The sequence below is a fragment of the Ranitomeya variabilis genome, chromosome 3 (assembly GCF_051348905.1).
Source record: "Ranitomeya variabilis isolate aRanVar5 chromosome 3, aRanVar5.hap1, whole genome shotgun sequence".
Lineage (NCBI taxonomy): Eukaryota > Metazoa > Chordata > Amphibia > Anura > Dendrobatidae > Ranitomeya > Ranitomeya variabilis.
The window spans coordinates 84,168,018-84,195,408 of NC_135234.1; the positions used below are offsets into that span (position 1 = coordinate 84,168,018).

A 27,391-nucleotide genomic window follows, 5' to 3' on the forward strand; every position below is an offset into this window, starting at 1 on the left:
CAATTTCCAACAACCCAATGGTGAAATTTTACTAAAAATATCCAAATTTGCCCAGAGTGCAAAATTCTTTGAGTTGAAAAAAATTTGAACAAAAGAAAAATAAAGTAGCAATGGCGTCACTAGCACCGAAGATCTGTTTTGGCCTCCTAACCCAACACTCTACGTCCTATAGCACATTCGTGTCCTGGCACAGGCGGCACAATGACGTGACTGCAGTGTGTGGACTGTGCCAGCTCTGTGTGCGAAGAAGAGGACCCAGTAACTCAAATTAGGAGAGTATCATTTTATTTTTTATTTTTTTTTGTGGAAGTCGACAAAACTTTTGTATTGGAACAACACAAAAGAACAGAGAAAAAAGGCAAATGGGTCCTAATGCAAAGATTGAGTCAACTTCTCCCCTTTTTATCTGGCTTCAGGTGTGAATTTCAGACAGCTGCGGGCTGATATTCATAGCCTACGAAGAGGCCATGGATGTTGCCCCACCCCTGGCTACAAATACCAGCCGCCCCAGAAATGGCGCATCTGTAAGATGCGCCAATTCCGGCACTTAGCCTCTCTCTCTTTCCACTGCCCTGTAGCGGTGTCATATGGGGCAATAAGGGGTTAATGTCACCTTTTGATTGTAAGGTGACATTAAGCCCGGTTAGTAATGGAGAAGCGTCAATAAGATACCTATCCATTACTAATCCTATAGTACTGAAAGAGTTAAATAAAGACACAGCCAGAAAAAAGTATTTTAATATTCTTAATTTCACCATACTTACAACCACGCCTAATTCCCGAAGCCATCGATCACCTGCAAAAAATAATAAATCAACAGTATACTCCCTGGTCCGACGCAGTCCAATTAATAACGAGTGTCCCACGGCGATCTCCCCTATAGAGCTGTCACATCAGGAGATGTGACAGCTCTATAGGCCTCCAGTGGCACACTGACTGGAGACAATGGCTCCTGCAGTGTTATCACTGAGGGTTCAATGGCCTCTCACTTTACTGCACTGCTGCGTGAAAATTTTCCCACGCAGCGGTGCCGCAAGTGACAGTATGAACTTTACTGTACTCACAGCGGCAGAGGAATACAGTGCCGAAGGATACCTACCGTCATTGTATCCCGGAGACCCTGGAGAGCTGTCCCATCTGCCAATGGGACAGCTCTTCACGGGAGATCGTCGTGGGACACTCATTATTTAATAGATTACATTGGATCAGGGAGTATACTGTTGGTTTATTATTTTTAATTTTTTTCCAGTGATCCAGGGCTTCGGGGACTGTATATGTGTGTATGTACTGTACATGTCACTGTACATGTAGTGACTACTGCTGTCCCATCATCCGGCTACCTGTCACTGTAGCAGGCATAGCCGGATGGGACTAGAAGTCCAATTGGACGATGCCTGCCTGCCTACGCACGCGCGCGCGCGCGCACACACACACACACACACACACACACACACACACACACACACACACACACACACACACACACACACACACACACACACATTATTAAAAATAATCTAAAAAATGAAGGGATTTTTATTTCTATAGTTTGTGGCTTGTTTTTCCCTAAGTTACCGGCTACAGCTGCAGTCTATCAGAGGTGGCCATTTTCCTTGGCAAAGTGCACAAGCTTACAAGCTCTTTCCAACCCAGCTTGCAGACAGTTCTCTGAAGCTTCAGTCCCCGGTGCTCCTCTGGTGCTGCAGAGGCAAAACTGCCACTTCTAGCAGCATGGGAGGAGAATGATGCACCATACAGGTGAGTGGCGCAGTCACACCACTCTCAATCATCCGAGCTGTCAATCATCGCACCACCTTCACACACCCAACAAGCTGGGAGGCAAAGCAGCCATGCTCTCATGAAGAAACAAGAAAAGAATCCTTTAGGGTATGTTCTCTCGGTCAGTAAACGCTGCGGGTTGGACGCCGCGTACATCTGCAGCTTCCAACCCGCAGAGGCCAGATGTTAGAGCATAGTGGATGAGATTTCAAGAAATCCCATCTCCACTATGCATGTAGGGACGCCTCCGGCTTCCCTGCGGAGAGGCACATGTGGCGCGTCTTTCTAGACAGCAACATGTCAATTTATGTAGCAGAGACACTCCTTCTCCGCCTCGTAAATTACCCATTCACTATCATTAGATGCAGTAAAACTGCATTATCTTTCTAGTCACATGCGTATTAAGTGCAGAAACGCAGCGAATACCTAAGCATAATACCTAAGCCCATTCTCCTCATACAGGGAGTGGGCAACACTCCATACACTGATATCATATAGATAATGTCACTATTAGGCAGCATGTAGATCAAGAGTGTCGCATAAACAAAAATAAAATCCAAAATATTTTATTTCAAGATATATAAAAAAAGTAACAAACATTACCAATATAAAACGTCTTGCCTCAAACCAAAAAACACACAGACAGGAAGAACAGCTACAGTAGTGGGATATTAGTTGTATATACAATAAGCCATATTTAGCATACACAGATATTTATCATGCTCATATATCCAGATCACACAGGTAAGTCCATATTCGAGATAATAATTCAAAATTTGCATAAAGTCTGAATAACTTGCACACATCAGGTGAGAGGGAGGGATAAAACCATTTCCTGTCTCACAAAAGAAATCTTTTGCTAAGGTCCTGTATAACAGCGGCAGTATTATAGGCACAGGTGCATCTCACAAAATTAGAATACCATCACAAAGTTAATTTATTTCAGTTCTTGATTACAAAAAGTGAAACCCATATATTATATAGTCATTAACAACAGAGTGATCTATTTCAAGTGTTTATTTCTGTTAATGTTGATGATTATGGCTTACAGCCAATGAAAACCCAAAAGTCATTATCTCAGTAAATTAGAATACTTTATAACAGCTTGAAAAAATGATTTTAACATCCGAAATACTTGCCTACCGAAATGTATGTTCAGAAAATGCACTCAATACTTGGTCTGGGCTCCTTTTGCATCAATTACACCATCAATGCGGCGTGGCATGGAGGCGATCAGCCTGTGGCACTGCGGAGGTGTTATGGAAGCCCAAGTGGCTTTGATAGCAGCCCTCAGCTCGTCTGCATTGTTGGGTCTGGTGTCTCATCTTCCTCTTGACAATACTCCATAGATTCTCAATGGAGTTAAGGTCAGACAAGTTTGCTGGTCAATCAAGCACAGTGATACTGTTGTTTGTAAACCAGGTATTGGTACTTTTGGCAGTGTGGACAGGTGCCCATGTCCTGCTGGGGAATTAAATTTCCATCTCCAAAAAGCTTGTCGTCAGAGGGAATCATGAAGTGCTCTAAAATTTCCTTGTAGAAGGCTGCGCTGACTTTAGTCTTGATAAAACACAGTGGACCTACACCAGCAGATGACATGGCTCCCCAAACCATCACTGATTGTGGAAACTTCACACTAGAACTCAAACAGCTTGGATTGTGGTCTCCCCACACTTCCTCCAGACTCTGGGACCTTAGTTTCCAAGGTCTAGTTTGAAGTTTCCACAGTTAGTGATGGTTTGGGGAGCCATGTCATCAGCTGGTGTAGGTCCACTGTGTTTTATCAAGACCAAAGTCAGCGCAGCCGTCTACCAGGAAATTTTAGAGCACTTCATGCTTCCCTCTGCCGACAATCTTTTTGTAGATGGAAATTTCATTCTCCAGCACAACTTGGCACCTGTCCACACTGCCAAAAGTACCAACACCTGGTTTACAAACAACAGTATCGCTGTGCTTGATCGGCCAGCAGACTCGCCTGACCTTAACCCTATAGAATCTATGGGGTATTGTCAAGAGGAAGATGAGACATCAGACCCAAAGCAACCTGGGCTTCCATAACACCTCAGCAGTGCCACAAACTGATAGCCTCCATGCCACACTGCATTGATGTAGTAGTTGATGCAAAAGGAGCCCTGACCAAGTATTGAGTACATTTTCTGAACATACATTTCAGTAGGCCAACATTTCGGATTTTGTAATCATTTATACAAGCTGGTGTTAACCCCTTTCTGCCAGCTGACGGAATAGTACGTCAGCTGGCAGATCCCCTGCTTTAAGGTGGGCTCCGGCGGTGAGCCCACCTTAAAGCCGCGACATGTCAGCTGTTTTGTACAGCTGACATGTGCGCGCAATGAGCGCGAGCGGAATCACGATCCGCCCGCGCCCATTAACTAGTTAAATGCCGCCGTCAAGCGCTGACAGCGGCATTTAACTAGCGCTCCCGGCCGCGCGGCCGGAGTTGCTCGCACCGCTGACCCCCGTCACATGATCGGGGGTCAGCGGTGCATCGCCATAACAACCAGAGGTCTCCTTGAGACCTCTATGGTTGTTGATGGCCGATTGCTTTGAGCGCCACCCTGTGGACGGCGCTCAAAGTACACCTGCCTTTCTGCTACATAGAGGTGATCTGTATTTCACCTCTATCTAGCAGAGCCGATCGAGTAGTGCATGCTTCTAGCCTCCTATGGAGGCTATTGAAGCATGCCAAAATTAAGAAAAAAAAGTGTTTAAAGATATAAAAAAAAATAAAAAATATATAAAAGTTCAAATCACCCCCCTTTGGCCCCAATCAAAATAAAACAATTAAAAAAAAATTAAACATACACATATTTGGTATCGCCGCGTTCAGAATCGCCCGATATATCAATAAAAACAAAGGATTAACCTGACCGCTAAATGGCGTAGCGAGAAAAAAAATCAAAACGCCAAAATTACGTTTTTTTGGTCGCCACGACATTGCATTAAAATGCAATAACGGGCGATCAAAAGAATGTATCTACACCAAAATGGTATCATTAAAAACGCCAGCTCGGCACGCAAAAAATAAGCCCTCACCCGACCCAAGACCATGAAAATTGGAGACGCTACGGGTATCGGAAAATCGCGCAATTTTTTTTTTTTTTTTAGCAAACTTTGGAATTTTTTTTCACCACTTAGATAAAAAATAACCTAGACATGTTAGGTGTCTATGAACTCGTAATGACCTGGAGAATTATAATGGCAGGTTAGTTTTAGCATTTGGTGAACCTAGCAAAAAAGCCAAACAAAAAACAAGTGTGAGATTGCACTTTTTTTGCAATTTCATCACACTTGGAATTTTTTTCCCGTTTTCTGTTACACGGCATGGTAAAACCAATGGTATCGTTCAAAAGTACATCTCGTCCCGGAAAAAATAAGCCCTCACATGGCCATATTGACGGAAAAATAAAAAAGTTATGGCTCTGGGAAGGAGGGGAGCAAAAAACGAAAACGAAAAAATGGAAAAAGCTCCGGGGGTGAAGGGGTTAAATAGCATTCTAATTTACTGTGATATTGATTTTTGGGTTTTCATTGACTGTAAGCCATAATCATTAACAGAAATAAACACTTGAAATACATCACTCTATTTGTAATGAAATACATCACTCTATTTGTAATGACTTATCTAATATATGGGTTTCACTTTTTGTATTGAAGAACTGAAATAAATTACGGTAACTTTTTGATGACACTCTCTAATTATGTGAGATGCACCTGTAAGTATTATGGTGTATAGAGATGGCCAGACTTTAGCAGAATCATTCCAACAATCATTAAAGTGCTTGTGCAGAGGTATATTTGTTGCTATGATTAAATACCGCAGCCATTTTTTTTGTAATAGACGCTTCAGTCCATATGCCTCATTAGAGACTGCATCTTGTATGTAAGGATATTACATATCTGTGCTCATTTGCATGTAAAGATGGGCAAATACCTATTGTGTGCACATTGTTGTGAATTCTGCTTTTGGGCTCCCTCCGGTGGTTGTAGGTGGTAATGCAGTTGTCCCTGAGTTGCAGTCCTGGTCAGGTGTATCTGCTGATTGCAGTTCTGACTGGGGTATTTAGGCGTGCAGGATTCATTAGTCCTTGCCAGTTGTCCATGGTTGTTGGGAGGTTTTGGTCCTGGTTTGGTTCCATCTGCCTTCTGCCAAATCAGCAAAGATAAGTGTCTGGTTTTGTTTCTGTGGCACACATGCTGTGTGCTTAATAATTCTGTGCTATTCAGTGTTTTTTTTGTCCAGCTTAGATTGTCAGTATTTTCTCAGTCTTGTTGGATTCTCTGGAGTGACAGATATACATTCCATGTCTTTAGTTAGATTGTGGAACTTTTTGTATTATCTGCTATGGATATTTTTGGAAGGGTTTTAATACTGACCGCTTAGTATTCTGTCCTATCTTTCCCTATTTAGCTAGAGTGGCCTCTTTTGCTGAATCCTGTTTTCTGCCTGCGTGTGTCTTTCCTCTCCTACTCACAGTCAATATTCGTGGGGGGCTGCCTATCCTTTGGGGTTCTGCTCTGAGGCAAGGTAGTATTCCTATTTCCATCTATAGGGGTATTTAGTCCCCCGGCTGTGTCGAGGTGTCTAGGGTTTGTTAGGCACACCCCATGGCTACTTCTAGTTGCGGTGTTAGTTTAGGTTTTGCGGTCAGAACAGTTTCCACCTACTCCAGAGAAAGTTCATGCGGCTCCAAAGTCACCGGATCATAACAGCACATACCCTTAATCGCCAAAACAGTTATGCAACTTGATACTTTTGTCCTTTGTCTTTTAGTATCAATTTTCAAGATTTCGATTTTGGATTTAACCCTCTCCCATCTGAGCGATTATTGTACATAACTGCAAGGTGTTACTTCTTTTTTCTGCATGTAACACTGTGGCACGTTGAGTTGCTTTGCTCTGACAATGTGGCTCTTGGATTCCAAATTATGTTTTGAGTCCAAGTTTAGGATGTACTATGAAAACTCGGGTACAGGAGCTGTGACCTGCACCATCACCTGCAAGAGAGAGACGTAAATGTGACAGCCTACAGCAGCTTGGAGGTCTCTTTAAGGGCAGAGACAGACTGCCGTATTTCTCGTGTGAGAATTGCATCGCACTGCATGGACTGGCCGGCACCTCTCCTGACCTGAGCATGACAGCGTGATGGATTACTATGCAGCTGTCAAGCTCAGGTCAGGAGAGCCGACATTCAGTACGAGTTTTACAATGTGATTCTCGCACGAGAAATATGGCAGTCTGTCTCTGCCCTAGGGCTAATTGTAGCTTTATGTGGAAGGTTACAGTTTCTCCATATATCGCAGTCTGAGTATGGATCGGGATGCATGGACAAGCTGCAGGTCTCCTGACATGAACTTGACCGTATAGGCTTATATGGCTGTCTGTTTAGGTCAGGAGACCTGCAGCCGTTTGATGCACCGCGTTCCGTACTTTGACAGAGATACAGACTTCTGAATTCAGCCTTAAAATACACCGACAAGAAGTCTTTGATTCCAATATATTATCATTGACTACCGAAAATGACCCCATCAGTTCTCTGTTAATCTCGGAGATCTGTCTGAAACTTTTACATTCCATCCCACAACTCATCCTAAGCCAGATGGGGAATTATTGGCTCCTATGAATATAAAATCCCATGTGAATTGCTTTTACCTCTTAATGGCCTCTGGTTGAAAGTTGTGACGCCTCATTTATTTTATGTTCAGTGCTAAACCTTAGTAATCACTGCTTTGATTGACATTTATGGTTCACATTTTAAACTGCGCATATTCCTCAGAAGGCAACTCCAAAATACTCATGTGTTTAGCTGCTAACATCGCTACTAAGAAACTGTTTGAGGAAGAGCCCTGTCTGTACTAGATCTGCAGAGTCCATATACCCCTTTGGTCCCCTTCTGTGTAGGGAATTGAGTATATGCAGTTGTTGACTAGTTCATCATTGACACAGCTATACGTTGTACCTAAAGCCCTTTGTGGGTCCAAGGGCCACATTGTCACAGCACACCAACTCCACGTGCTGCAGTGTTACCGAAGTATTACCTTCTGAGACATTCACTGCATATTGAAGGTATGTGCCATAATTGGCACTAGGTGCTGGTTCCATTTATGGAGTTCCCACCTAACGGGAAGGTAGAGGTGCCATCTCATTCTCATGGGTTTCTAGTCCAGGAAGGCAGAGACCATGCAATCAGTTCTCTACATTGTACTGTATGTCAGACGATGATGCAGTAGTGTTTCTCTTCTTCTATAAACTACAATGAATGTAACAGCTGTCCGCATGGTCACTTCTTCACCTCATCTTCTCCTTTCTGTGCTATAGGAGTCAAGACTTAGGTCATTTCTGGGCGAGCCAGATGCCGGGACCCAGCACACCATTCATAATTACCCGTCCTTACAGGGCTATGTGCCATTGATCTTCTCCATGACATGGCAAAGACATTATGCAGATGGTTGAGGGCCAAACAGAAAGGTATCATGGCCCTCATGTGGCCTCCAGGCTGCAGGTTGTGCACCCCTGACCTAAAGCCTTATATCACATGCCATGATTAATGGACTACTGGCTTTGTGATCTTTATAAGTGTTAGATATAATGGCATATACAGTGGGAGTAGCTGATAAATTCCCTTGTTACTAAGCTTATGCTTTCATGGATTGGGACTCCATTATGAAAAAGTGAAAATTTGTGATTTGTAACATATACGGTAATTAATAGGCGACTATAACATAGAACTAATTTTTTCACCAGAAATGGCCACTATGGCTACACGGATGGCTATGCATTTGCCATGGCAGATGAAGGACTTTTTTTAGATATGACTTTAGTCATTCTGGATTTCGTGTAGCAGCCATGCATAAACAATCTGGACAGAATTGCTGAGAGCAGTTTTGTCAGATGTTACTTTAATGAGGAGACAGTATGTCTCGATGGGATGCAGAGCTAAAGCTATTCCCGACACGTCTGTGAGTTTAGAGGAGAATGATATAGCCGCGTTACATCCTTTAACCACAAAGAGCAATCACATTGTAGTAGATCATAGCCATGAAATTCACCTTCTAATCATATAAATTATATGACGGTACAATAACGTGGGGTCTTTTTGACACTATTAATGCCATGTGAGTCCTGTACATGCCCACAAAATACTGTAAAGTGCGCACGCACGGTTATATAACCGATGCCATCCATGATATAAAAAATATAGATCTCATGAATAGAAGTAGAGGAGTATGAGATCCATGAGTGTTGTCCCTAGTAAATCAATGGCACCTGTTCTTGTTGCACAAAAAAGGTATAATAAAAGTAGTTGCAATTTTTCCAATTGCCAAGATGATTGTGATCAGCACCAGATAACTTTCTGTCCTTGAAACAAATCCCATCACAACGTTAGAATTACTCATGACTTGTGGATCTGCAATAAAAGATCAAAAGTATAAATTCAGTTTGCTACCATAGAGAATCATGGCAAGCGATTTATCAGGCTGTCATGTACAGGACAAAATTGTTTCCGTTTTTATCCATGTACGTTGCCTCCCTCTAACCTTAGAGCAGAATAGTGGCCAAGTAAGGGCCTCTGTACTACCCAACGTGGAGGCCCAAGGGATCTGTATTACTCAAGTCACTTTTCACTTCCTTAAGAACAATGCCACAGATTTTTTTTTTCTGGGTTGATAACAAAAAAAAAGCGCCTTCAGAGTAAAAATCATGAGAGTAAAAACGTTGATAGTCATGAGCCTTATGTTGCATCATTTAAGGCCCCCATACACATTAGCGATAAGACGGCTGAACCCATTGCTTTTGGCGGGAGCAGCCAACCATCTAATATGTATGACTACCTCCAGGGCCGTATTTAGAGTTTCTGCTGCCCTAGGCACTTTTAGTGCTGCCTCCCATTTTGGTGAGTATGACACTATCGGCAGTGACTTTGGCAAAATTCGCTGATGTGAAAGTAGCTTTATGCCGTAGATCCGGCAGTTTTTCCGCATCTGCCGCGTAACTGATCACTTACGGCAACACTGCATTCGGCCTCATTCATTCCCTATGGGACTTGCGGACATGTGCGGCACTTGCGGTTTTGCTGCGATCCGGCAAATGTACTCGCAGCAATGGAAATAAACACTGCTAGCAGTGTTTTTTTGTCTCACTGCAAGTGCAAAACCGCAAGTGCCGCACATATCCGCAAATAGACATCACTACCTGTCCCTGCACCTTGCTAGCTCATCCCTAACCATCCCTCCCTGACCTAAAACGACACTATAAAGCTTTACAAAAACAATTTATTAACTGACACATTCCTATGATAATGAGGGCTCCAGGCTACGGCGTAGACTGGGACGGCAGTCTCCGGGTCTCCATTCTCTCGCTGTGCACACCCTCAGTCCCTCACTGCCTGTGCACAGACATCCCTCCACCGGACCCGGTAATCACAACTTTCCTCCCCCTTGTATGAATGGCTCAGCTTTCCTCCCCCTTGTATGAATGGCTTAGCTTTCCTCCCCTTGAATGAATGGCTCAGCTCTCCCCCCCCCCCCCTTGTATGAATGGCTCAGCTTTCCTCCCCCTTGTATGAATGGCTCAGCTTTCCTCCCCCTTGTATGAATGGCTCAGCTTTCCTCCCCCTTGTATGAATGGCCCAGCTTTCCCCCCTTGTAAGAATGGCTCCGTTCCCCCCCTTGTATGAATGGCTCAGACTTGCTCCCCCTAGTATGAATTGGCCAGCTTTCGTCCCCTCCCTTGTATGAGTGGCTCAGCTTTCCTCCCCCTTGTATGAATGGCTTAGCTTTCCTCCCCCTTGTATGAATGGCTCAGCTCTCCCACCCCCCTTGTATGAATGGCTCAGCTTTCCTCCCCTTGTATGAATGGCTCAGCTCTCCCCCCCCTTGTATGAATGGCTCAGCTTTCCTCCCCCTTGTATGAATGGCTCAGCTTCCCCCCCTTGTATGAATGGCTTAGCTTTCCTCCCCTTGTATGAATCGTTCTGTTTCCTCCCCCTTGTATGAATGGCTGTTTCCTCCCCCTTGTATGAATGGCTGTTCCCCCCCCTTGTATGAATGATCAGTTTGCTCCCCCTTGTATGAATGGCTCAGTTTTTGTCCCCCCTTGTATGAATGGCTCAGTTTCCTCCCCCTTGTATGAATGGCCAGGCTTTCGTCCCCCCCCCGTATGAATGGATCAGTTTCCTCCCCCTTGTATGAATGGCTGAGCTTTCCCCGGCTCCTGCTCCCATCTTGCACGCATGGCTCGCTCCCCCATCCTCCCTCCTTCATCCCTCGTCCTCCCTGGCTGTCATACTCACCTTTCCACAACGCGCCGAACCCAGCTCGGTCCCGGCGCGGCAGCTTCTTCCTGCGTGAGCGGTCACGTGGTACCGCTCATTAAGGTGATGAATATGCGTCCATATTCATCACCTTAGTGAGCAGTACCAAGTGACCGCTCACACAGGACGAGCTGCAGGCGCTGAGACCAGTCATCGCTGGAGTAGGTGAGTATGACGTCCTCAAGCGGGGGTGGGGGGTTGTGAGGTGGGAGGCGGGCGGACGCAAGCGGGGAGGAGACCCCGGACTTAAATTTAAGAAAAAAGAAACAGAACAAAAAACATGCTCAGGTGCCGCCCCCCCACCCCCGCATCGTCCCGCCTTAGGCACGTGCCCTCAAGTCCCTAGTGGCAAGTACGGCCCTGACTGCCTCCCAACTGTTTCTTGATATAATCTGTTGGGTGATGATGGCCAAGTGGGGGCTTAGAGTTAAGTCGCCCTATCCTTCTTTGGTAGGGAGATAAGTCCTCAACAGATGATACTGACAGCAGCTTTTTCTAAAGAGAACACAGGAGCGCTCAGTCTAGCAGTGTGTTCCTGTGAATGGGGAGTTGGGGGAGAAGGCCGTCGGCTGAGCATATATTTGGCTATCGGCTATCTATTGTGTATGTCCTCCTCGGCTGGCTCTGTCGTACACAGAAGCGCTCGTTTTGCTGAGTGCTCCAGTGTTCTCTGAGAAAGTAGCCACCAGACATGTCTCACAGCGGCTTTTCTCAAGGAGATAGTGGGATCAGCAGTGGGAAATCAGACATGCCCAATCGACTTTTCCCTCAATGATTAGTTTGCAGGCCGCCTCCATAAATGTTACACAGTCTGTCAAATGCATCAATATTGGCGGGCTGGGCTGGCATTAGTCTAATGTGTATGGGGGCCTTTAGGCTGTTTGTGCAGATTATTATTTTTATTCATTTTTATAGTGCCATTTATTCCATGGCGCTTTACATGTGAAAAAGGGGCAAATATAGACATATATATATAGTATGAAGAAGGTGATGGTCCATACCGATAGTTAAAAAGGGTGCACGGCATCAGATGGCTTGGTCTGTCACACCCATGCTCAATAGTCCAAGAGCTTTTTTGGAATGTGGGATGAAATCAACGTAGCTGACGCAAACACAGGGAGAACCACGGGTGTTGCCCTTGGTGAGATTTGAACCCAGGATTGCTAAACACTGAGCCACCATGAGGCCACTGCTTATTGTCAACCGAAATATGGCATGGTTGAGTAAAGGCCAGTTTTCTTTTTTCCTGTGTACTTTTATGACGACGAAGCCCACTTGGTGTCATGCACCTAATTTATCCGCTATAACGCTACCATCCATCAACATCAAGCATGATAAAGCCGTGCAGAATTCTGTTGCAGAAATGCTGCAGATTTTTACAGCTGATGTTACCCCCTGCAATATTTAACACAATCCGGATTTCCTAATGATTTGCCGCACCTTCTACAACTTCAACTAATCAAGTCATATATATATATATATATATATATATATATATATATATATATATATATATATATATATATATATATATGTGTAATAAAGAGGAAATAAGAGGAAGAACAAAAATCACGTACCATTAAAATTCAATAATTTATTTAATATATAAAAAAAATAAAACAAGGGAAAATCACAAACAATTGAGGGTCATACAGTAACCAGGAATAAATAATTAATTGGACATATAGAAGTAATACTCAATATAATAACACACCTAATCCATTTTACGCATCCCACCAACAAAAATCTATAGAAAATGCTCAAATGCCAAAAGATTTTTTCTCTTGTTGTAAAAATTTGATGATTAGTGTAAGAAAGTGCCTAGTGCAAATAGGTGCTTTTATAAAGATCAATGTCCATATGTTTACTTACATAGAATATTATCCCGGTGTCTGTACCCTCAAGAACCCCGACAGCGCCGTTTCGCCGTAATGGCTTCCTCAATAAGGGGCAACTACAACTTGTTTGACATCTGGACTTGCTCTAAAAATCAAAGTTTGCCATAAAGGGTCAGTATTGGCAATCTTGTACTAAGAATATCGTATAGCTTTAAAGACGTACCCTCCTTTTTTTTACGTTATTTATCTGTCCAGTGAGTGCTATCATGGTGTTAGATACATATGATCTCTGCGTTTCACGATAAATACATTTATAAACTAATTAAAGTTGTATTGATCTTAAAAACCCATTAAAGAACAAAAAAAAAAAATGCCTTGTAGTTTACGAGCAGTAATTGGTGAAAGTGAAGGAGGTAGAGGGCCAATGTCTGAGTGGTGGATCTTTATCTTGCCCAGCAATGAGGGCAGTCATTTTACCTTGTAGTCTCACCCTGACTGAATCTTCACAAGAGCCAAGAAACCAGACTAAAACGTTTTACTAGAAAATGATGTGTTTCACTGTGTCGAGCATTAAGTATTGATTCCTCTCTTCAAGTGTCTTTTTAAAATAGGACCGAGAATTACCCCTGCTGACTCGTCTGCCTTGTCGTTGTTGTTTTTTTTTATCCCCTTTTCTTTATTGCCATTTCATCAAGAAAATCAGGCTGGCAATTAGAAGCAAAGCTGCCTGGAGGACTGGAGAAATGAGATTGTGGATACGAGGGGACGGAGCAGTTTGTTACTCTGATTAATGGGGGTTTGTTTGCCGCTCTTATTCCTTGTGCTCACACTCCTTTTGCACATGAAAAATAAGTTACAAACTATTGTTTGACAGGAGGAGAAGGGAGAATTGCTTCTTGGATATTGAACTTGGTTTTAATCGCAGGTAAGGACCATTGCAAGGACTGATGAGGCCAGAGGTCTTTTGTGGTTGCTGGAGGAAGAAGCATTGCAGCCTGGTGGCAATGAGAGCACCCTTTTGGAGCGACTTTTTACTTACTATGGACCTCAGAAAGGAGAAGAGACTGGTAATAAAATTGTTCTTTTAGTTTTTTTTTCTCCTATAACTATCATATTATCTTTACATATTTTCAGTCTATTTTAATTTGGTGCTGTGTACAAAGCAAAATCTTCTCCTGCTATCAAGAACCTTTCGTGAACCTTCCTTTGTTGGGACTATTATATACTAATCTCAAGGTTATGAATTACATTAAAAAAAAATGTAAAAAAGACATTAAAAAAGATTGTTGCGCTACTTAACAAATGAAGAGGTTATCCACTGTGTCTAATCTCCCTTTGTTGGGACAGGAAATCCAAAGGCAAGTCTTCAGTTCCTCCGGCTTTTGTATAATAATGGATGTGCCTGGTGCTCTGGAAATAGGGATGCTCTTTTTAATCTTCCATTATGGTCAATAGGTAGAGGTACTATGCATGATACCAACCCTTAAGAGGGGTATTCCAGTCTCCAAGATCCTAACCCAAAATGTAGTAGGTGTAGTAGTAATAATAGCAAATGCTTCCAATTAGAAATGTAGAATAGTTCTTCTGATTTGCTATGTTGTTTAACCCATGTGTAGGGCTTTGCAGTAGCTTAGGTATCCATGGTTATGACCACTCATATAGTGACAGTTAGCTGTTAGCGATTATAACCATGGATACCTAAGTTACTGCAAAGCCCTGCACATGATTTAAGCAACATAGTGAGTCAGAAGAACTATATACATTTCTAATTAGAAAAAAGTCACAGAGAAAAAAGCAGAGATGTTTACCTGCTGAAGCCTCCAACCAAATGCACTGGCATGATTTTGTGTGGCAACAGAATAGATGCCCCCAACCCCGGGGAGGTGGCCTCCAGCTGTTGCATCCATTACCAGGTTTATGGAGAGGTGGTTGGGGATTGAAAGTGGTTGTTTCATGGGTATTTTTTGCACCTGTGTGTTTGCCATCATTAATCGGGTCCACTGCACCCTGCCAGTACATTTGGTTGGAGGCTTCAGCAGGTAAACATCTCTGCTTTTTTCTCTGACTTTTTCCAATTTTTTTGAGGATTTCTAAGTCCTCTTTTTGTGTCGGTGAGCTTTTATTTCTAATTTGAAGTATTTGCTAATATTATTATTATTACACCTACAATATACTGGGATAGGACCTTGTCAATGGGAATACCCCTTTAAAGAGGTTATGCAGTTTCAGGAAAGAAAGACCCTCGTCACTGTAAAATCACTAAAATATCACAAATCTGGATCCAGCTATTGCTGTGGTCTCATTTTTTTCCCTGCAGTGGTGATGTAACATTTACAGTGCGCATCACTGCAGTAGCCAATCACTGAGCGCCAAGGCTGATGGTATGAAGAATCTGAGCTCCGTAATTGGCTGCAAAGGTGATGCGTGCTGTCTCCTGCTGCAGCCAAAACCCGCAAACCGGAACAGTAGTGGAGAACCGAAGTATCGCGAGTACTTACTCTGTTTGTCATTTTAGCTATTTTACTTTTGGAGTCCACTTTCCTGAAATGGACAACCCCTTTAATTCAAAATTCCACAATAGGATTGTGAAAGGGTTATATAGTAACCACATTTGAGCGCCATTACAAAACATGTAATTAAAAGAATATTCTCTTAAATATTTGTGGCATGTCCACCACCCTGGCCTGCACCTTTCCCGAGAACTTGAACTCGAGTCCCCCAACCAAATGCCCAGCCACCTCTCCATACGCCTGGTCATGGATGCAACAGCTGGAGGCCACCTCCCCGGGGTTGGGGCATCTGTTCTGTTGCCACACAAAATCATGTTGTTCCCGGAGAAATGTGATCAGAGTCAAAACTGCATCACCAGTAACGAATCACCAAAAATCGTGGAACCTAAAAGGTCTGTGTCTCGGTATGAGAAGCACTGCTCTAAACTATGATGAGACCCCCCCCTAGCATTCACTGCCTACTCACAGATGGGCTGTGTCTTTACTGAATCTTAAGAAACTGTAGTTTAAAAGGATTGCCTATTCTTGGGGACATGTTTTTTTTTTTTCTTTTTCTTCTGCATGTGTTTTTGGCTAAAAATAATTTTTGCATTTGGCCTTCGTTAAATAATGTATCCAGTTTGCTTGCTTTAGCCTTTGTGTTACCGTCTATTGCTCCTTGCAGAATGGGTTACATGAGACGCTGTCAATGAGCTCACTTTGCCTGTCCAATTGGAGAGTTTTACTCTTTTATCGGTCTTCTTTTTTTTTTTTTTAAGCTCCTCTCGGTTGATTTATGACCACAGACACCATCAAAGTTGAATGTGCAGAGGAAAAAAAGTCTGTAAAAGTTTTAATAAATCCAAATAGTTAAAATGATTTTTAGCCCCAAATACTTAAAAAAAAAAAATGTATATAGAGAGACACGTAGAAAGAATATATATAGATATATAGATCTGATATTTTGAGAATCCTCAAATCATTCAGGTTAGTATATAGGTTCTATCATTTCGACGCTTTTCCAACTAGACAACCATTCATATGATTATCTGTCAATCACGTTGGCGCTAACAGAGGGCATCCAGCGTTTTTGAGAGTAATTGGCCTCGTGTGACAGGAAGAGAGCATTTCCCCTTTTCTTCTGTATGTCAGCACTGGAGCAAATGATATATAATGATAGGTTTCCCAAACTATATCTAAAGATAAAAGTAAAACCTTTGTATTGGACCCTACAAAAAGCATTAAGAGCCCATCATTCCTCAAGGGTTGTTATTCTCAAGCAAGTCTATGGATATTTGTTGTGAAGACAGTCGGCAGTTATGGGGATTTGTCAGTTCTAATAATGGGTTTAATATGGTATAAAGTGCAATTTAAGGTAAGAATCTTAAAAAAATGAATTTTTGTGTCAAGGTAACGTTTTATCTGGAAGATCCCAACATGTAGAGATCTTGGATCCTTTTTCATTAAGTTATGAAACGACTTATGCGTTTTGCTACTTATGTTGTGATTTATACTGTTATTCATGCACAGGTAAAAAACCTTTACTCCGAAGCAATAAAGAACATCACTTCTTGCTGGGGCACTCCTATGGCACTAACTGGGTGGAATATGACGCTACCGGATGGTTAAACTATGTCAAGCAAAACCCAGCCTCGCAGAATGCCGCTAGTTTGCTACAAGATTCCCAGAAGTAAGACAATACTAACTTATATCAGGGGTTAAAAAAAATCACAACCTACTGTTATTTCTGTGAATTAATATGGCACCAAGATCTGCTGATTGAAGAGTGACAATGCACTATCAAATGCCAAATACCGCTTATTGTTTTTTCGCTCCATGGTTTCGGTGATGGTTCTCCCTGGTATTGAAAAGGTTATCAATTGTGTAACCCCTGTTATAGAACCTTTCTACGGAAAAAAAATTAGAAAAATAAAATTAAGTCTATATATTATATATTTGAGAGTCACAATTACTTCTGTCTTTTTATATGAAAGTTGAAGTGAACTAATGGTACAACTGATCCCATTGTTCCAAGAGGAATTGGTTGTAGCTTTCATAAACTCTTAAAGGGGTTCCACAATGACAAACCCTTCTGAATTCCTTCTTTCCACCCAGAAAAAAAACACTTATACTTGTCTCCAGTGCTGGCGCCATTCCATCGTTATTGTCACTGGTTTTTTTGGGCATCACGGGACATTATCTCGTGCGATCCCTGCAGTCAATCAGCAAAAGCTTCACTCTCCTCTCCTATGGATGTAATTAACCTTCGGAGTAAGTCAGAGCTGTGGCTGCTTTCCCATTTTTTCTAGATGTATTGCTTTGTCCAAAGAAGGAGAGTATAATAAGTTGCTGTGATTGCATGACATAACAATGTCATGCGAGCCCCGGGAGAGTCAGTGCCGACAGTGCCGGAACAGTGCTGCCACCGGAGGCGAGTTTGTGTTCTTATTTTTCTTAGGGGAAAAAATAGAGATTTAGAAGGTGTTGTCCAAGTAGTGGACAACACCTTTAACTATAATAGGAGCTACTATTGTACCAGTGTGTGTAATATTCATGAGGGATGACCTTTCACAATTAACGATGAGCGGTATTCTTGTAAAGAGGACGTGTTTAGGAGCCACTGAAACTCAGCTGCACAGTTATAGGCTACATAGTTATAGCTCCTACAGACCTCCAAGCCTCTTCTGTCATGAACATCAAAACATGGTTTTCCATGGCCGAGCCGCTCCATGCAAAGCCTTAGATCACCAAGCACAATGCCAAGTGCTGGATACAGTGGTGTAAAGCAGCCACTGCAGACTGCAGCAGTAGAAAACATGTTCTGTGGAGGGATAAATTGCACTTCTGTCTGGCATCTGATAGTTGAGTATGGGTTTGGAGAATGTTACCTGCCTGACTTACATTGTGTCAGCTGGCACTAATCTTTGGAGGAGGGATAACAGTTGTTTTTCAGACATTGACCTAGGCCCTTTATTTCTAGTAAAGAGAAATCTTAGTGTATCAGCATACCAAGACATTTTGGACAATTGTTTGCTTCCAACTTTGTGGGAACAGATTGAGGAAGGTCCTTTTCTATTTCTGCATGACTGTGTCCCAGTGCTCAGAGCAAGGTCCATAAAGGCATGGTTGGATGAGTTTGGTGTGGAAGGATTTGATTATCCCCTCTCCAAGTCCTGATCAATGACCTCATCACACTTTTGGGATGAACTAGAACAGAGATTACAAGCCAGGTTTTTTCATCCATTATCAGTGTCTGACCTCATAAATGGTTTTTCTGAATAAATGGACATAAATTCCCATAGACCCCCTCTTAAATCTTGCAAAAAGGAGGAATGCAGCTGCACTCTGTAGAGACCAATACACATGCGAACACAAAATCGATCATAATTGCTGAGTAAACTGTAATAAAAAATAAAGTTTTTTTTTTTTTAAATTACTTACAAAAATGAAGGTTCTTAGCTCATAAATTGGCCAATTCATGTGAGCCCATCAACCGCAACAAGGTGATACTCCTCTGATGGGTCCTATCATCTAATAAATGCTCTTAAATCTTGTAGAAAGCCTTCCTAGAAGAGTGGGACCAACTCTCTATTAATGGCTATGGTTTTAGAATGAGATTTCCTAAAAGCTCCTGATAGGTGTGCATACCTACTTATGTGATGGACTTAGATGGCATGGGATGAAAATAAAATGAAAAAGCTTGTGTATGCCTGTATATAAAATGGAGGGGCAAAACTATCTCTGATGGACTCAGATTGGGTAAAATATAATGAATTCCTTTATAAAATTATGTGCAAAGAAAAGTTGCCAGTAGAAAGGCAGTGAATGTGTAGTGCGGATACTTACATCTCGATATATTTTAATATTTTTCATCATTGTTTAGTGAACTTTTATGAAAATAACATTTTATTTTTTAAACACATGTATGGTTTTACATCATGTTCTTACTCACCCGCAGGAAAATAATTAGCAGCTTATTTGCTGGCAGAACGGGCACAGCGACGGTCTTATCGGGTTCAGTAGCCGGCCTGGAGGGGGGGTCCCAGCTGGCCCTCCGCAGAGCAACCAGCATGCGAAAGACATTTACGACTGGCGTGGCAGCTGTGAAGAAGAAGTCGCTGTGTATTCAGATTAAACTTCAAGTAGTAAGTGAAAATGTTCCATACTGTACAGTATGTGTACATATAATGGTGCTTGTAATTCCATTGGTTGAATACACCAGATTCTAGTGCCAACATCAAATTATCTACTTATCCTAAAGGTTCACATACTTTTGCCATTCAGACAGGTGATATTGGATCACTTTTGCTCAATCCAAATATAACGAGGCTAATATTTTTGACTCGTTTGGTTGATTTATTTTTTAATCTTCTTTTTAGGATTTGTTTGTAAATCTGATTTAGGCCATATGTATGCAACTGGAAAATTCTGAAGGGTGCATAAACCATTGTATATGTGTATATTTGTGTATATGATACATTTGTTCTGTATGTGTGTAGAATATGTAGGCAGGTCTGGGATAAAATGCAAAGAAATAATGTTTAAAAAAAAAAATAGAAATGTTAATGTCTTATTTTTGTCAATGAACAAAAGAAAAATCTATATCCATTCAATATTTGCTGTGACCGCTCTTTGGTTTTAAAATCGCATCAGTTCCATTAGCTACGAAGGGAAGTCAGCGATCTTGTAGGATTATAGTCATGTGTATATATAGCCAATTATACCAAACAGGTGATAATTATTATCATTTTTATAGTATGCTGTTGTCTGAGAAATCACTGTGGAATTAATGGTGCTTTTTAAGTGAGTTAAATACATAGGTAGGTTGAAACTGTAATTAACGGATACAGAAAATGCTTTGCAGGAGGCTTACAACTGAGTCGGGAGCAACCAAACTCTGCTACAAAGTTGAGGTTGTGGAAGGCAGTTTCATGCCACAGGTCATACACCATGGCAAGCGTGAGCATAGCAACAAGACACAAGGCAGTTATACTGCATCTGCAGTGTCTCCCCAGGCAATCATTTCTAAACACACTGAGAACTCAAAATGGCTGTTCAAGTTCTTTTGAAGAAATTCTAAGAAACGGGCAAAGTTGAGGACTGTAGATGCACTGGTCCGCCAAGGAAAGACTCATCGTGCTTATTTCCCTTTATAAATCGGAAGATGTCAAGCTAGTCATCAGCTCATTACTTGCAGCAACCAGTGGGACCTAGCTACCCCCCAATTACTGACTAGAGAAATCTGGCCAGCACTGAATTCTTCATGGAGGACTTTTGGTCAAAAAGCCAAACATTCAACATGGGAATAAGGACAAGTGAGTCAACTTGGAGTAAAAAAAAAATATAGGAAATGGAAGGCAGAAAAATGGCAGGTGGAGCTCTGGACTGATAAATAAACAAGTTTATATGTTAAGTTGCAAGAAAAGGCAGTTTGTTTGAGGAAGGGCTGGATAGCGGCAAAATGAGTGTTGGCCGGAGCAGTAAAACATGGTGGAGATTCCTTGCAAGTTTGTAGCTGCTTTTCAGCAAATGCAGTTGGGGATTTGGTCATGATTAATGGTGTCCTCAATACTGAGATATACAGACAGATACTTATCCATCTTACAATACCATCAGGAAAGTGTTTGATTGGTTCCAAATTTATTCTGCTGCAGGACAACGACCCCAAACACACAGCCAATGTCATTATGAACTATCTTTAACATAAAGGAGAACAAGGAGTCCTGGAAGTGATGTTATGGCCCCACAGAGCCCTGATCTCAACATCATCCAGTCTTATCTCGGTTTACAAGACGTTAGAGAAGGATTTGCATGAGCGACATCCACAGAAAATCTGTGGGTAGTTCTCCAAAATGTTTGAAACAACCTCCCTGCTGTGTTTCTTCAAAAACTGTGAGCAAATGTATGCAGAAGAATTGATGCTTTGATTCTGTTTTGAAGACTAAAGGGTGGTCAGCCTAACTATTGATTTGATTTTAAAGTTTTCTTTTGTTCATTCACATTGCATGTTGTTAGTACCGTATATACTCGAGTATAAGCCGACCCGAGTATAAGCCGACCCCCCTAATTTTGCCACAAAAAACTGGGAAAACTTATTGACTCGAGTATAAGCCTAGGGTGGAAAATGCAGCAGCTACCGGTGAATTTCAAAATTAAAAATAGATGCTCCATACCGTTCATTATGGCCCCATAGATGCTCCATATAAAGCTGTGCCACATATAATGCTCTGCACCGTTCATTATGGCCCCATAGATGCTCCACATAAAGCTGTGCCACATATAATGCTCTGCACCGTTCATTATGGCCCCATAGATGCTCCACATAAAGCTGTGCCATATATACAATGCTCTGCACCGTTGCCCCATAGATAGCTGTGCCATATATATAATGCTCTGCACCGTTGCCCCATAGCTGTGCCATATATATAATGCTCTGCACCATTGCCCCATAGCTGTGCCATATATATAGTGCTCTGCACCGTTGCCCCATAGATACTCCACATAAATCTGTGCCATTGCTGCTGCTGCTGCTGCTGCAATAAAATAATAAAACACATACTCACCTCTCTTGCTTGCAGCTCCTCAGTGTCCCGTCCCGGCGTCTCTCTGCACTGACTGATCAGGCAGAGGGCGGCGCGCACACTATATGCGTCATCGCGCCCTCTGACCTGCACAGTCAGTGCAGAGAGACGCCGGGAAGATGGCGCGGCGCCCGGCGTGTGGAACGAGGGAAGGTAAATATGACATACTTACCTGCTCTCGGCGTCCCGCTCCTTCCCCCGGACAGCTGGTCTCCGGGTGCCGCAGCCTCTTCCTCTGTCAGCGGTCACCGGCACCGCTGATTAGAGAAATGAATTATGCGGCTCCGCCCCTATGGGAGGTGGAGCAGCCTATTCATTTCTCTAATGAGCGGTCCCACGTGACCGCTCAAAGGAAGAGGCTGCGGCACCCGGAGACCGTGGGACGGGCAGGGGGAGCGACAGGAACGCCGGAACTAGGTGATTATATGACAGTACTCACCCGCCGACCCCACCACCGATCATGACTCGAGTATAAGCCGAGAGGGGCACTTTCAGCCCAAAAATTTGGGCTGAAAATCTCGGCTTATACTCGAGTATATACGGTAGATAAAAACAATAACTTTTTAACACATCTTCTAGTTTTCAAATCATTTTTACTTTGTAGCACCTGCCTAAAACTTGCTTTGCACTGTCACCAGCATATCGATGTTAGAGTGGATGCCTGCTTTGTGGAAGTCCAGAAAATGTAAATGATCTAAAAACATACAGGGACCCACTTGTCACGACTATGTTGTCAGGGGACCCGTTGCCAGGGGCTCCTTCCCTGTCCCTAACGATAGGGGATGCCCTAGCTCGCCCTGTTCCCTGGGTTACTTCTGTAGGTGAAGATGCCTGGGCCACATACTTTGCCTTATCTCCTGAATGCGTCCTCCGTCTGTACCCTTCCCCCACCCAGTGAAGAGGGGAGCAGTGCACCGTAGTACACCAACCTGACAAACAATGTAACATGCACAGTGGAAACAGAAAATACCAGGCATACAAATATACGCTCACATATAACAGAGAAATGCATCGGGGAGTGGAGGATGGGCTAAAACCACAGTAAGTGAAGAAAGGGAAATATCTCACTCACTAAACCAAGCAACAGTCACCGATAAATCCAATCTACTCTTATAACCACCAACTGCTCTGTCATGCAGCGTAAGCTAGCTCTGACAATGTGTTGTAGTCAGGACCCAGATTACGTAGGGGGTAGGAGTGGCTAACCGTGCTCAGCCCTAGCTCCCAAAGCTCTCAACGTGGCAGATTAACCCCTGTACTTCCAAAAGAAGTGTACACCGTTTTTAAAAAGAAAGTGAAGTGCTTCTATTCAGCATAGGAGTAGGAGCAATCAGACACTGCGGTCTCCTGGCTCCTCTCTGCCGTGTTAACCCCGTGACACTACTATTGCAGTTCCCATCCATTATAATAGGCCACGTGGTACTACCTGTATGGTAATAAAACTTGGACATGAATGCTCATACCTAAATTATGTGCAAAATTCCTCATGGCATTGTAACAGCTTAAAAAAATATATAATTACTTTGCATGACCAACATGATAGTTATTGTTACAGCAAACACATTCATTTCCTTCATGGCCCTGAAATGATGAATGTATAATAATTACTCTGCTTATTAATCTTTCAAAGGAATGTATTTCTCTGGTCTAATTGTAGTTTCTTGTCCTATTCTTTGTAGTATTTAATAATTCTGGTTTTTCTTGTTCTTTTTAGGATGCTCTAATTGACACAATTAAGAAGTCCAAAATTCACTTCATCTACTGCTTCCTGCCCAAAGCGGAGTGCTTCACCAGCGATGCCCGGCTGGTACCAGCTGCACGAGTCGGCTCCAGCGAGTCAGACCTGTCAGGAGAACGTTGTGATGCAGAGCTGATGCAAGTGGATGTTCCTCTGCTGCGAGCTCAGGTTCGAGGATCCCGCCTTCTGGACGCTCTCCGGATGTATAGACAAGGTAATTATCTACTACTGATTGCCCTCATGTATAGTGGAACTGGAATTTGCATTCTGCTATTGACCTCTGCAGCTAAAGCTTATCTCTGAAATTCTGCCATATAGCAGCTGAAACTACTTAAGAAGCAGAGTATCAAACCTCTAAGCTCTACTCCATGCATCTACTTCTGAGACTTTCTCCCCAAACGTCATGGCATTAAGGCTCAGTGCACACTTGTCTGCATTTTTCTAGTTTTTTTCCTTTATCAATGAAAATTACATTTCGGTCTGACTCTTCATCAAATACACTGATGACGCCAGAAAGTAACGAAAAGATGTAGAAAGAAGAGATGTTTGGAGAAATGGGCGACCATCTATCGCTAAAGAATAGCATTGTATTTGTTTTATTTTAGACAAAATTCCTAAAGGGAAGGGGGTTTTAATGCAGATCTTGACAAGTAGCTATATTTTTGTGTTGTATTTTTTTAAATACAGTTATTGGTAATGCCTCATTTCTCAAAAAGCAGCTTTTTATTGCTCAGCGGAGATCCTGCATTGAGTGGTGGTCTAAGAGCTCAATGAAAGTCAAATGAGCCTCATAGACTTTCTACTGAGCCACAACATTGCGCTGAGTGCATCGGCCTGACAGGTTGTGCACATCAGAGCAGTTCTGTGAGCATGCAGTGGGGTTCTCCGCACACGGACCACCAACGAGCTGCAGCAAATGTTAGGTGGTGTCTATCATATAAATGTTAGAATGCTAGATCCTCGACTTCAAGGTAAGTGAACTGGGTTATAGCAGAAAATCGCGCAGTGTTAAAATCCGATTGTGGCATGTATAGGGGCTTCTTGCTATTGCTTGTTTTTTTGCAGCCAAAAAATTAATCACTGGTAGCTAGTAGCAGTACAGGTCCTTCTCAAAAAATTAGCATCTAGTGTTAAATTTCATTATTTACCATAATGTAATGATTACAATTAAACTTTCATATACTATAGATTCATTATCCACCAACTGAAATTTGTCAGGTCTTTTATTGTTTTAATACTGATGATTTTGGCATACAACTCCTGATAACCCAAAAAACCTGTCTCAATAAATTAGCATATCAAGAAAAGGTTCTCTAAATGACCTATTACCCTAATCTTCTGAATCAACTAATTAACTCTAAACACATGCAAAAGATACCTGAGGCTTTTAAAAACTCCCTGCCTGGTTCATTACTCAAAACCCCCATCATGGGTAAGACTAGCGACCTGACAGATGTCAAGAAGGCCATCATTGACACCCTCAAGCAAGAGGGTAAGACCCAGAAAGAAATTTCTCAACAAATAGGCTGTTCCCAGAGTGCTGTATCAAGGCACCTCAATGGTAAGTCTGTTGGAAGGAAACAATGTGGCAGAAAACGCTGTACAACGAGAAGAGGTGACCGGAACCTGAGGAAGCAGTGGACTGAGTCTGGTGTGGAAACATCCAGAGCCACCGTGCACAGGCGTGTGCAGGAAATGGGCTACAGGTGCCGCATTCCCCAGGTAAAGCCACTTTTGAACCATAAACAGCGGCAGAAGCGCCTGACCTGGGCTACAGAGAAGCAGCACTGGACTGTTGCTAAGGGGTCCCAAGTACTTTTTTCTGATGAAAGCAAATTTTGCATGTCATTCGGAAATCAAGGTGCCAGAGTCTGGAGGAAGTCTGGGGAGAAGGAAATGCCAAAATGCCTGAAGTCCAGTGTCAAGTACCCACAGTCAGTGATGGTGTGGGGTGCCATGTCAGCTGCTGGTGTTGGTCCACTGTGTTTCATCAAGGGCAGGGTCAATGCAGCTAGCTATCAGGAGATTTTGGAGCACTTCATGCTTCCATCGGCTGAAATGCTTTATGGAGATGAAGATTTCATTTTTCAGCACGACCTGGCACCTGCTCACAGTGCCAAAACCACTGGTAAATGGTTTACTGACCATGGTATTACTGTGCTCAATTGGCCTGCCAACTCTCCTGACCTGAACCCCATAGAGCAGAGGTCCCCAACCTTTTTTGCACCAGGGACCGGCTTTAAGCAAGACCAGTTTTCCATGGCCCGGTGGGGGTGGGGCAGGGGCGGGGCTTTGGTCATATGGGGGTGGGGTTATGGAGGGATGGAGCTTAGTGCATACTTATCATATAATTATGACATTTATAATGAGAATGTGATTCAACTTACCATAGGTTCAGAATGAGTGGGAGCACCATGCTTGTTTCCCTGGTGCTCTGCACCATTATTGCCCCATAGCTGTGCCATACAGTGCTCTGCACTGTTTATTATTGCCCCATAGCTGTGCCATACAGTGCTCTGCACCGTTTATTATTGCCCCATAGCTGTGCCATACAGTGCTCTGCACCGTTCATAATTGCCCCATAGCTGTGCCATATAGTGCTCTGCACCATTATTGCCCCATAGCTGTGCCATACAGTGCTCTGCACCATTATTGCCCCATAGCTGTGCCATACAGTGCTCTGCACCATTATTGCCCCATAGCTGTGCCATACAGTGCTCTGCACCATTATTTCCCCATAGCTGTGCCATATAGTGCTCTGCACCATTATTGCCCCATAGCTGTGCCATATAGTGCTCTGCACCATTATTGCCCCATAGCTGTGCCATATAGTGCTCTGCACCGTCCATTATTGCCCCATAGCTGTGCTGCTGCTGCAATAAAAATAATAAAACACATACTCACCTGTCTTGCTTGCAGCTCCTCGGCGCCATCTTCCCGGCGTCTCTCTGCACTGACTGATCAGGCAGAGGGCGGCGCGCACACTATATGCGTCATCGCGCCCTCTGACCTGCACAGTCAGTGAGGAGAGACGCCGGGAAGATGGAGACAGCGCCCGGCGTGTGGAACGCGGACAGGTGAATATGTAATACTTACCTGCTCCCGGCGTCCCGCTCCTTCCCCCGGACAGCTGGTCTTCGGTGCCGCAGCCTCTTCCTCTGTCAGCGGTCACCGGCACCGTCATTAGAGGAATGAATTATGCGGCTCCGCCCCTATGGGAGGTGGAGCAGCCTATTCATTTCTCTAATGAGCGGTCCCACGTGACCGCTGAACAGGGGCGCCGCGGACCGGCTGAAAAACCCCAACGGCCCGGTCCTGGTCCGCGGACCGGCGGTTGGGGACCTCTGCCATAGAGAATCTGTGGGATATTGTGAAGAGAAAGTTGAGAGACGCAAGACCCAACACTCTGGATGAGCTTAAGGCCGCTATTGAAGCATCCTGGGCCTCCATAACATCTCAGCAGTGTCACAGGCTGATTGCCTCCATGCCACGCCGCATTGAAGCAGTCATTTCTGCCAAAGGATTCCCGACCAAGTATTGAGTGCATAACTGAACATTATTATTTGATAGTTTTTTTGTTTGGTATTAAAAAACACTTTTATTTGATTGGTCGGGTGAAATATGCTAATTTATTT

The 27,391-nt window shown here is 43.1% G+C and overlaps 1 protein-coding gene across 8 annotated transcripts in view; it reads left to right on the forward strand.

Annotated features, from left to right (window-relative positions):
* The window catches only part of MYO18A (myosin XVIIIA), a 383,975-nt gene that overhangs the window by 194,057 nt on the left and 162,527 nt on the right, over positions 1 to 27,391 (forward strand). For all 8 annotated transcript variants that reach the window (XM_077294308.1, XM_077294307.1, XM_077294310.1 and 5 more), the window contains 4 exons: positions 13,874 to 14,015; positions 16,968 to 17,127; positions 19,396 to 19,582; positions 23,733 to 23,970. In XM_077294308.1, coding sequence (XP_077150423.1) covers positions 13,874 to 14,015; positions 16,968 to 17,127; positions 19,396 to 19,582; positions 23,733 to 23,970 — 727 coding nt within the window. The remainder of the gene's footprint in view (positions 1 to 13,873; positions 14,016 to 16,967; positions 17,128 to 19,395; positions 19,583 to 23,732; positions 23,971 to 27,391) is intronic.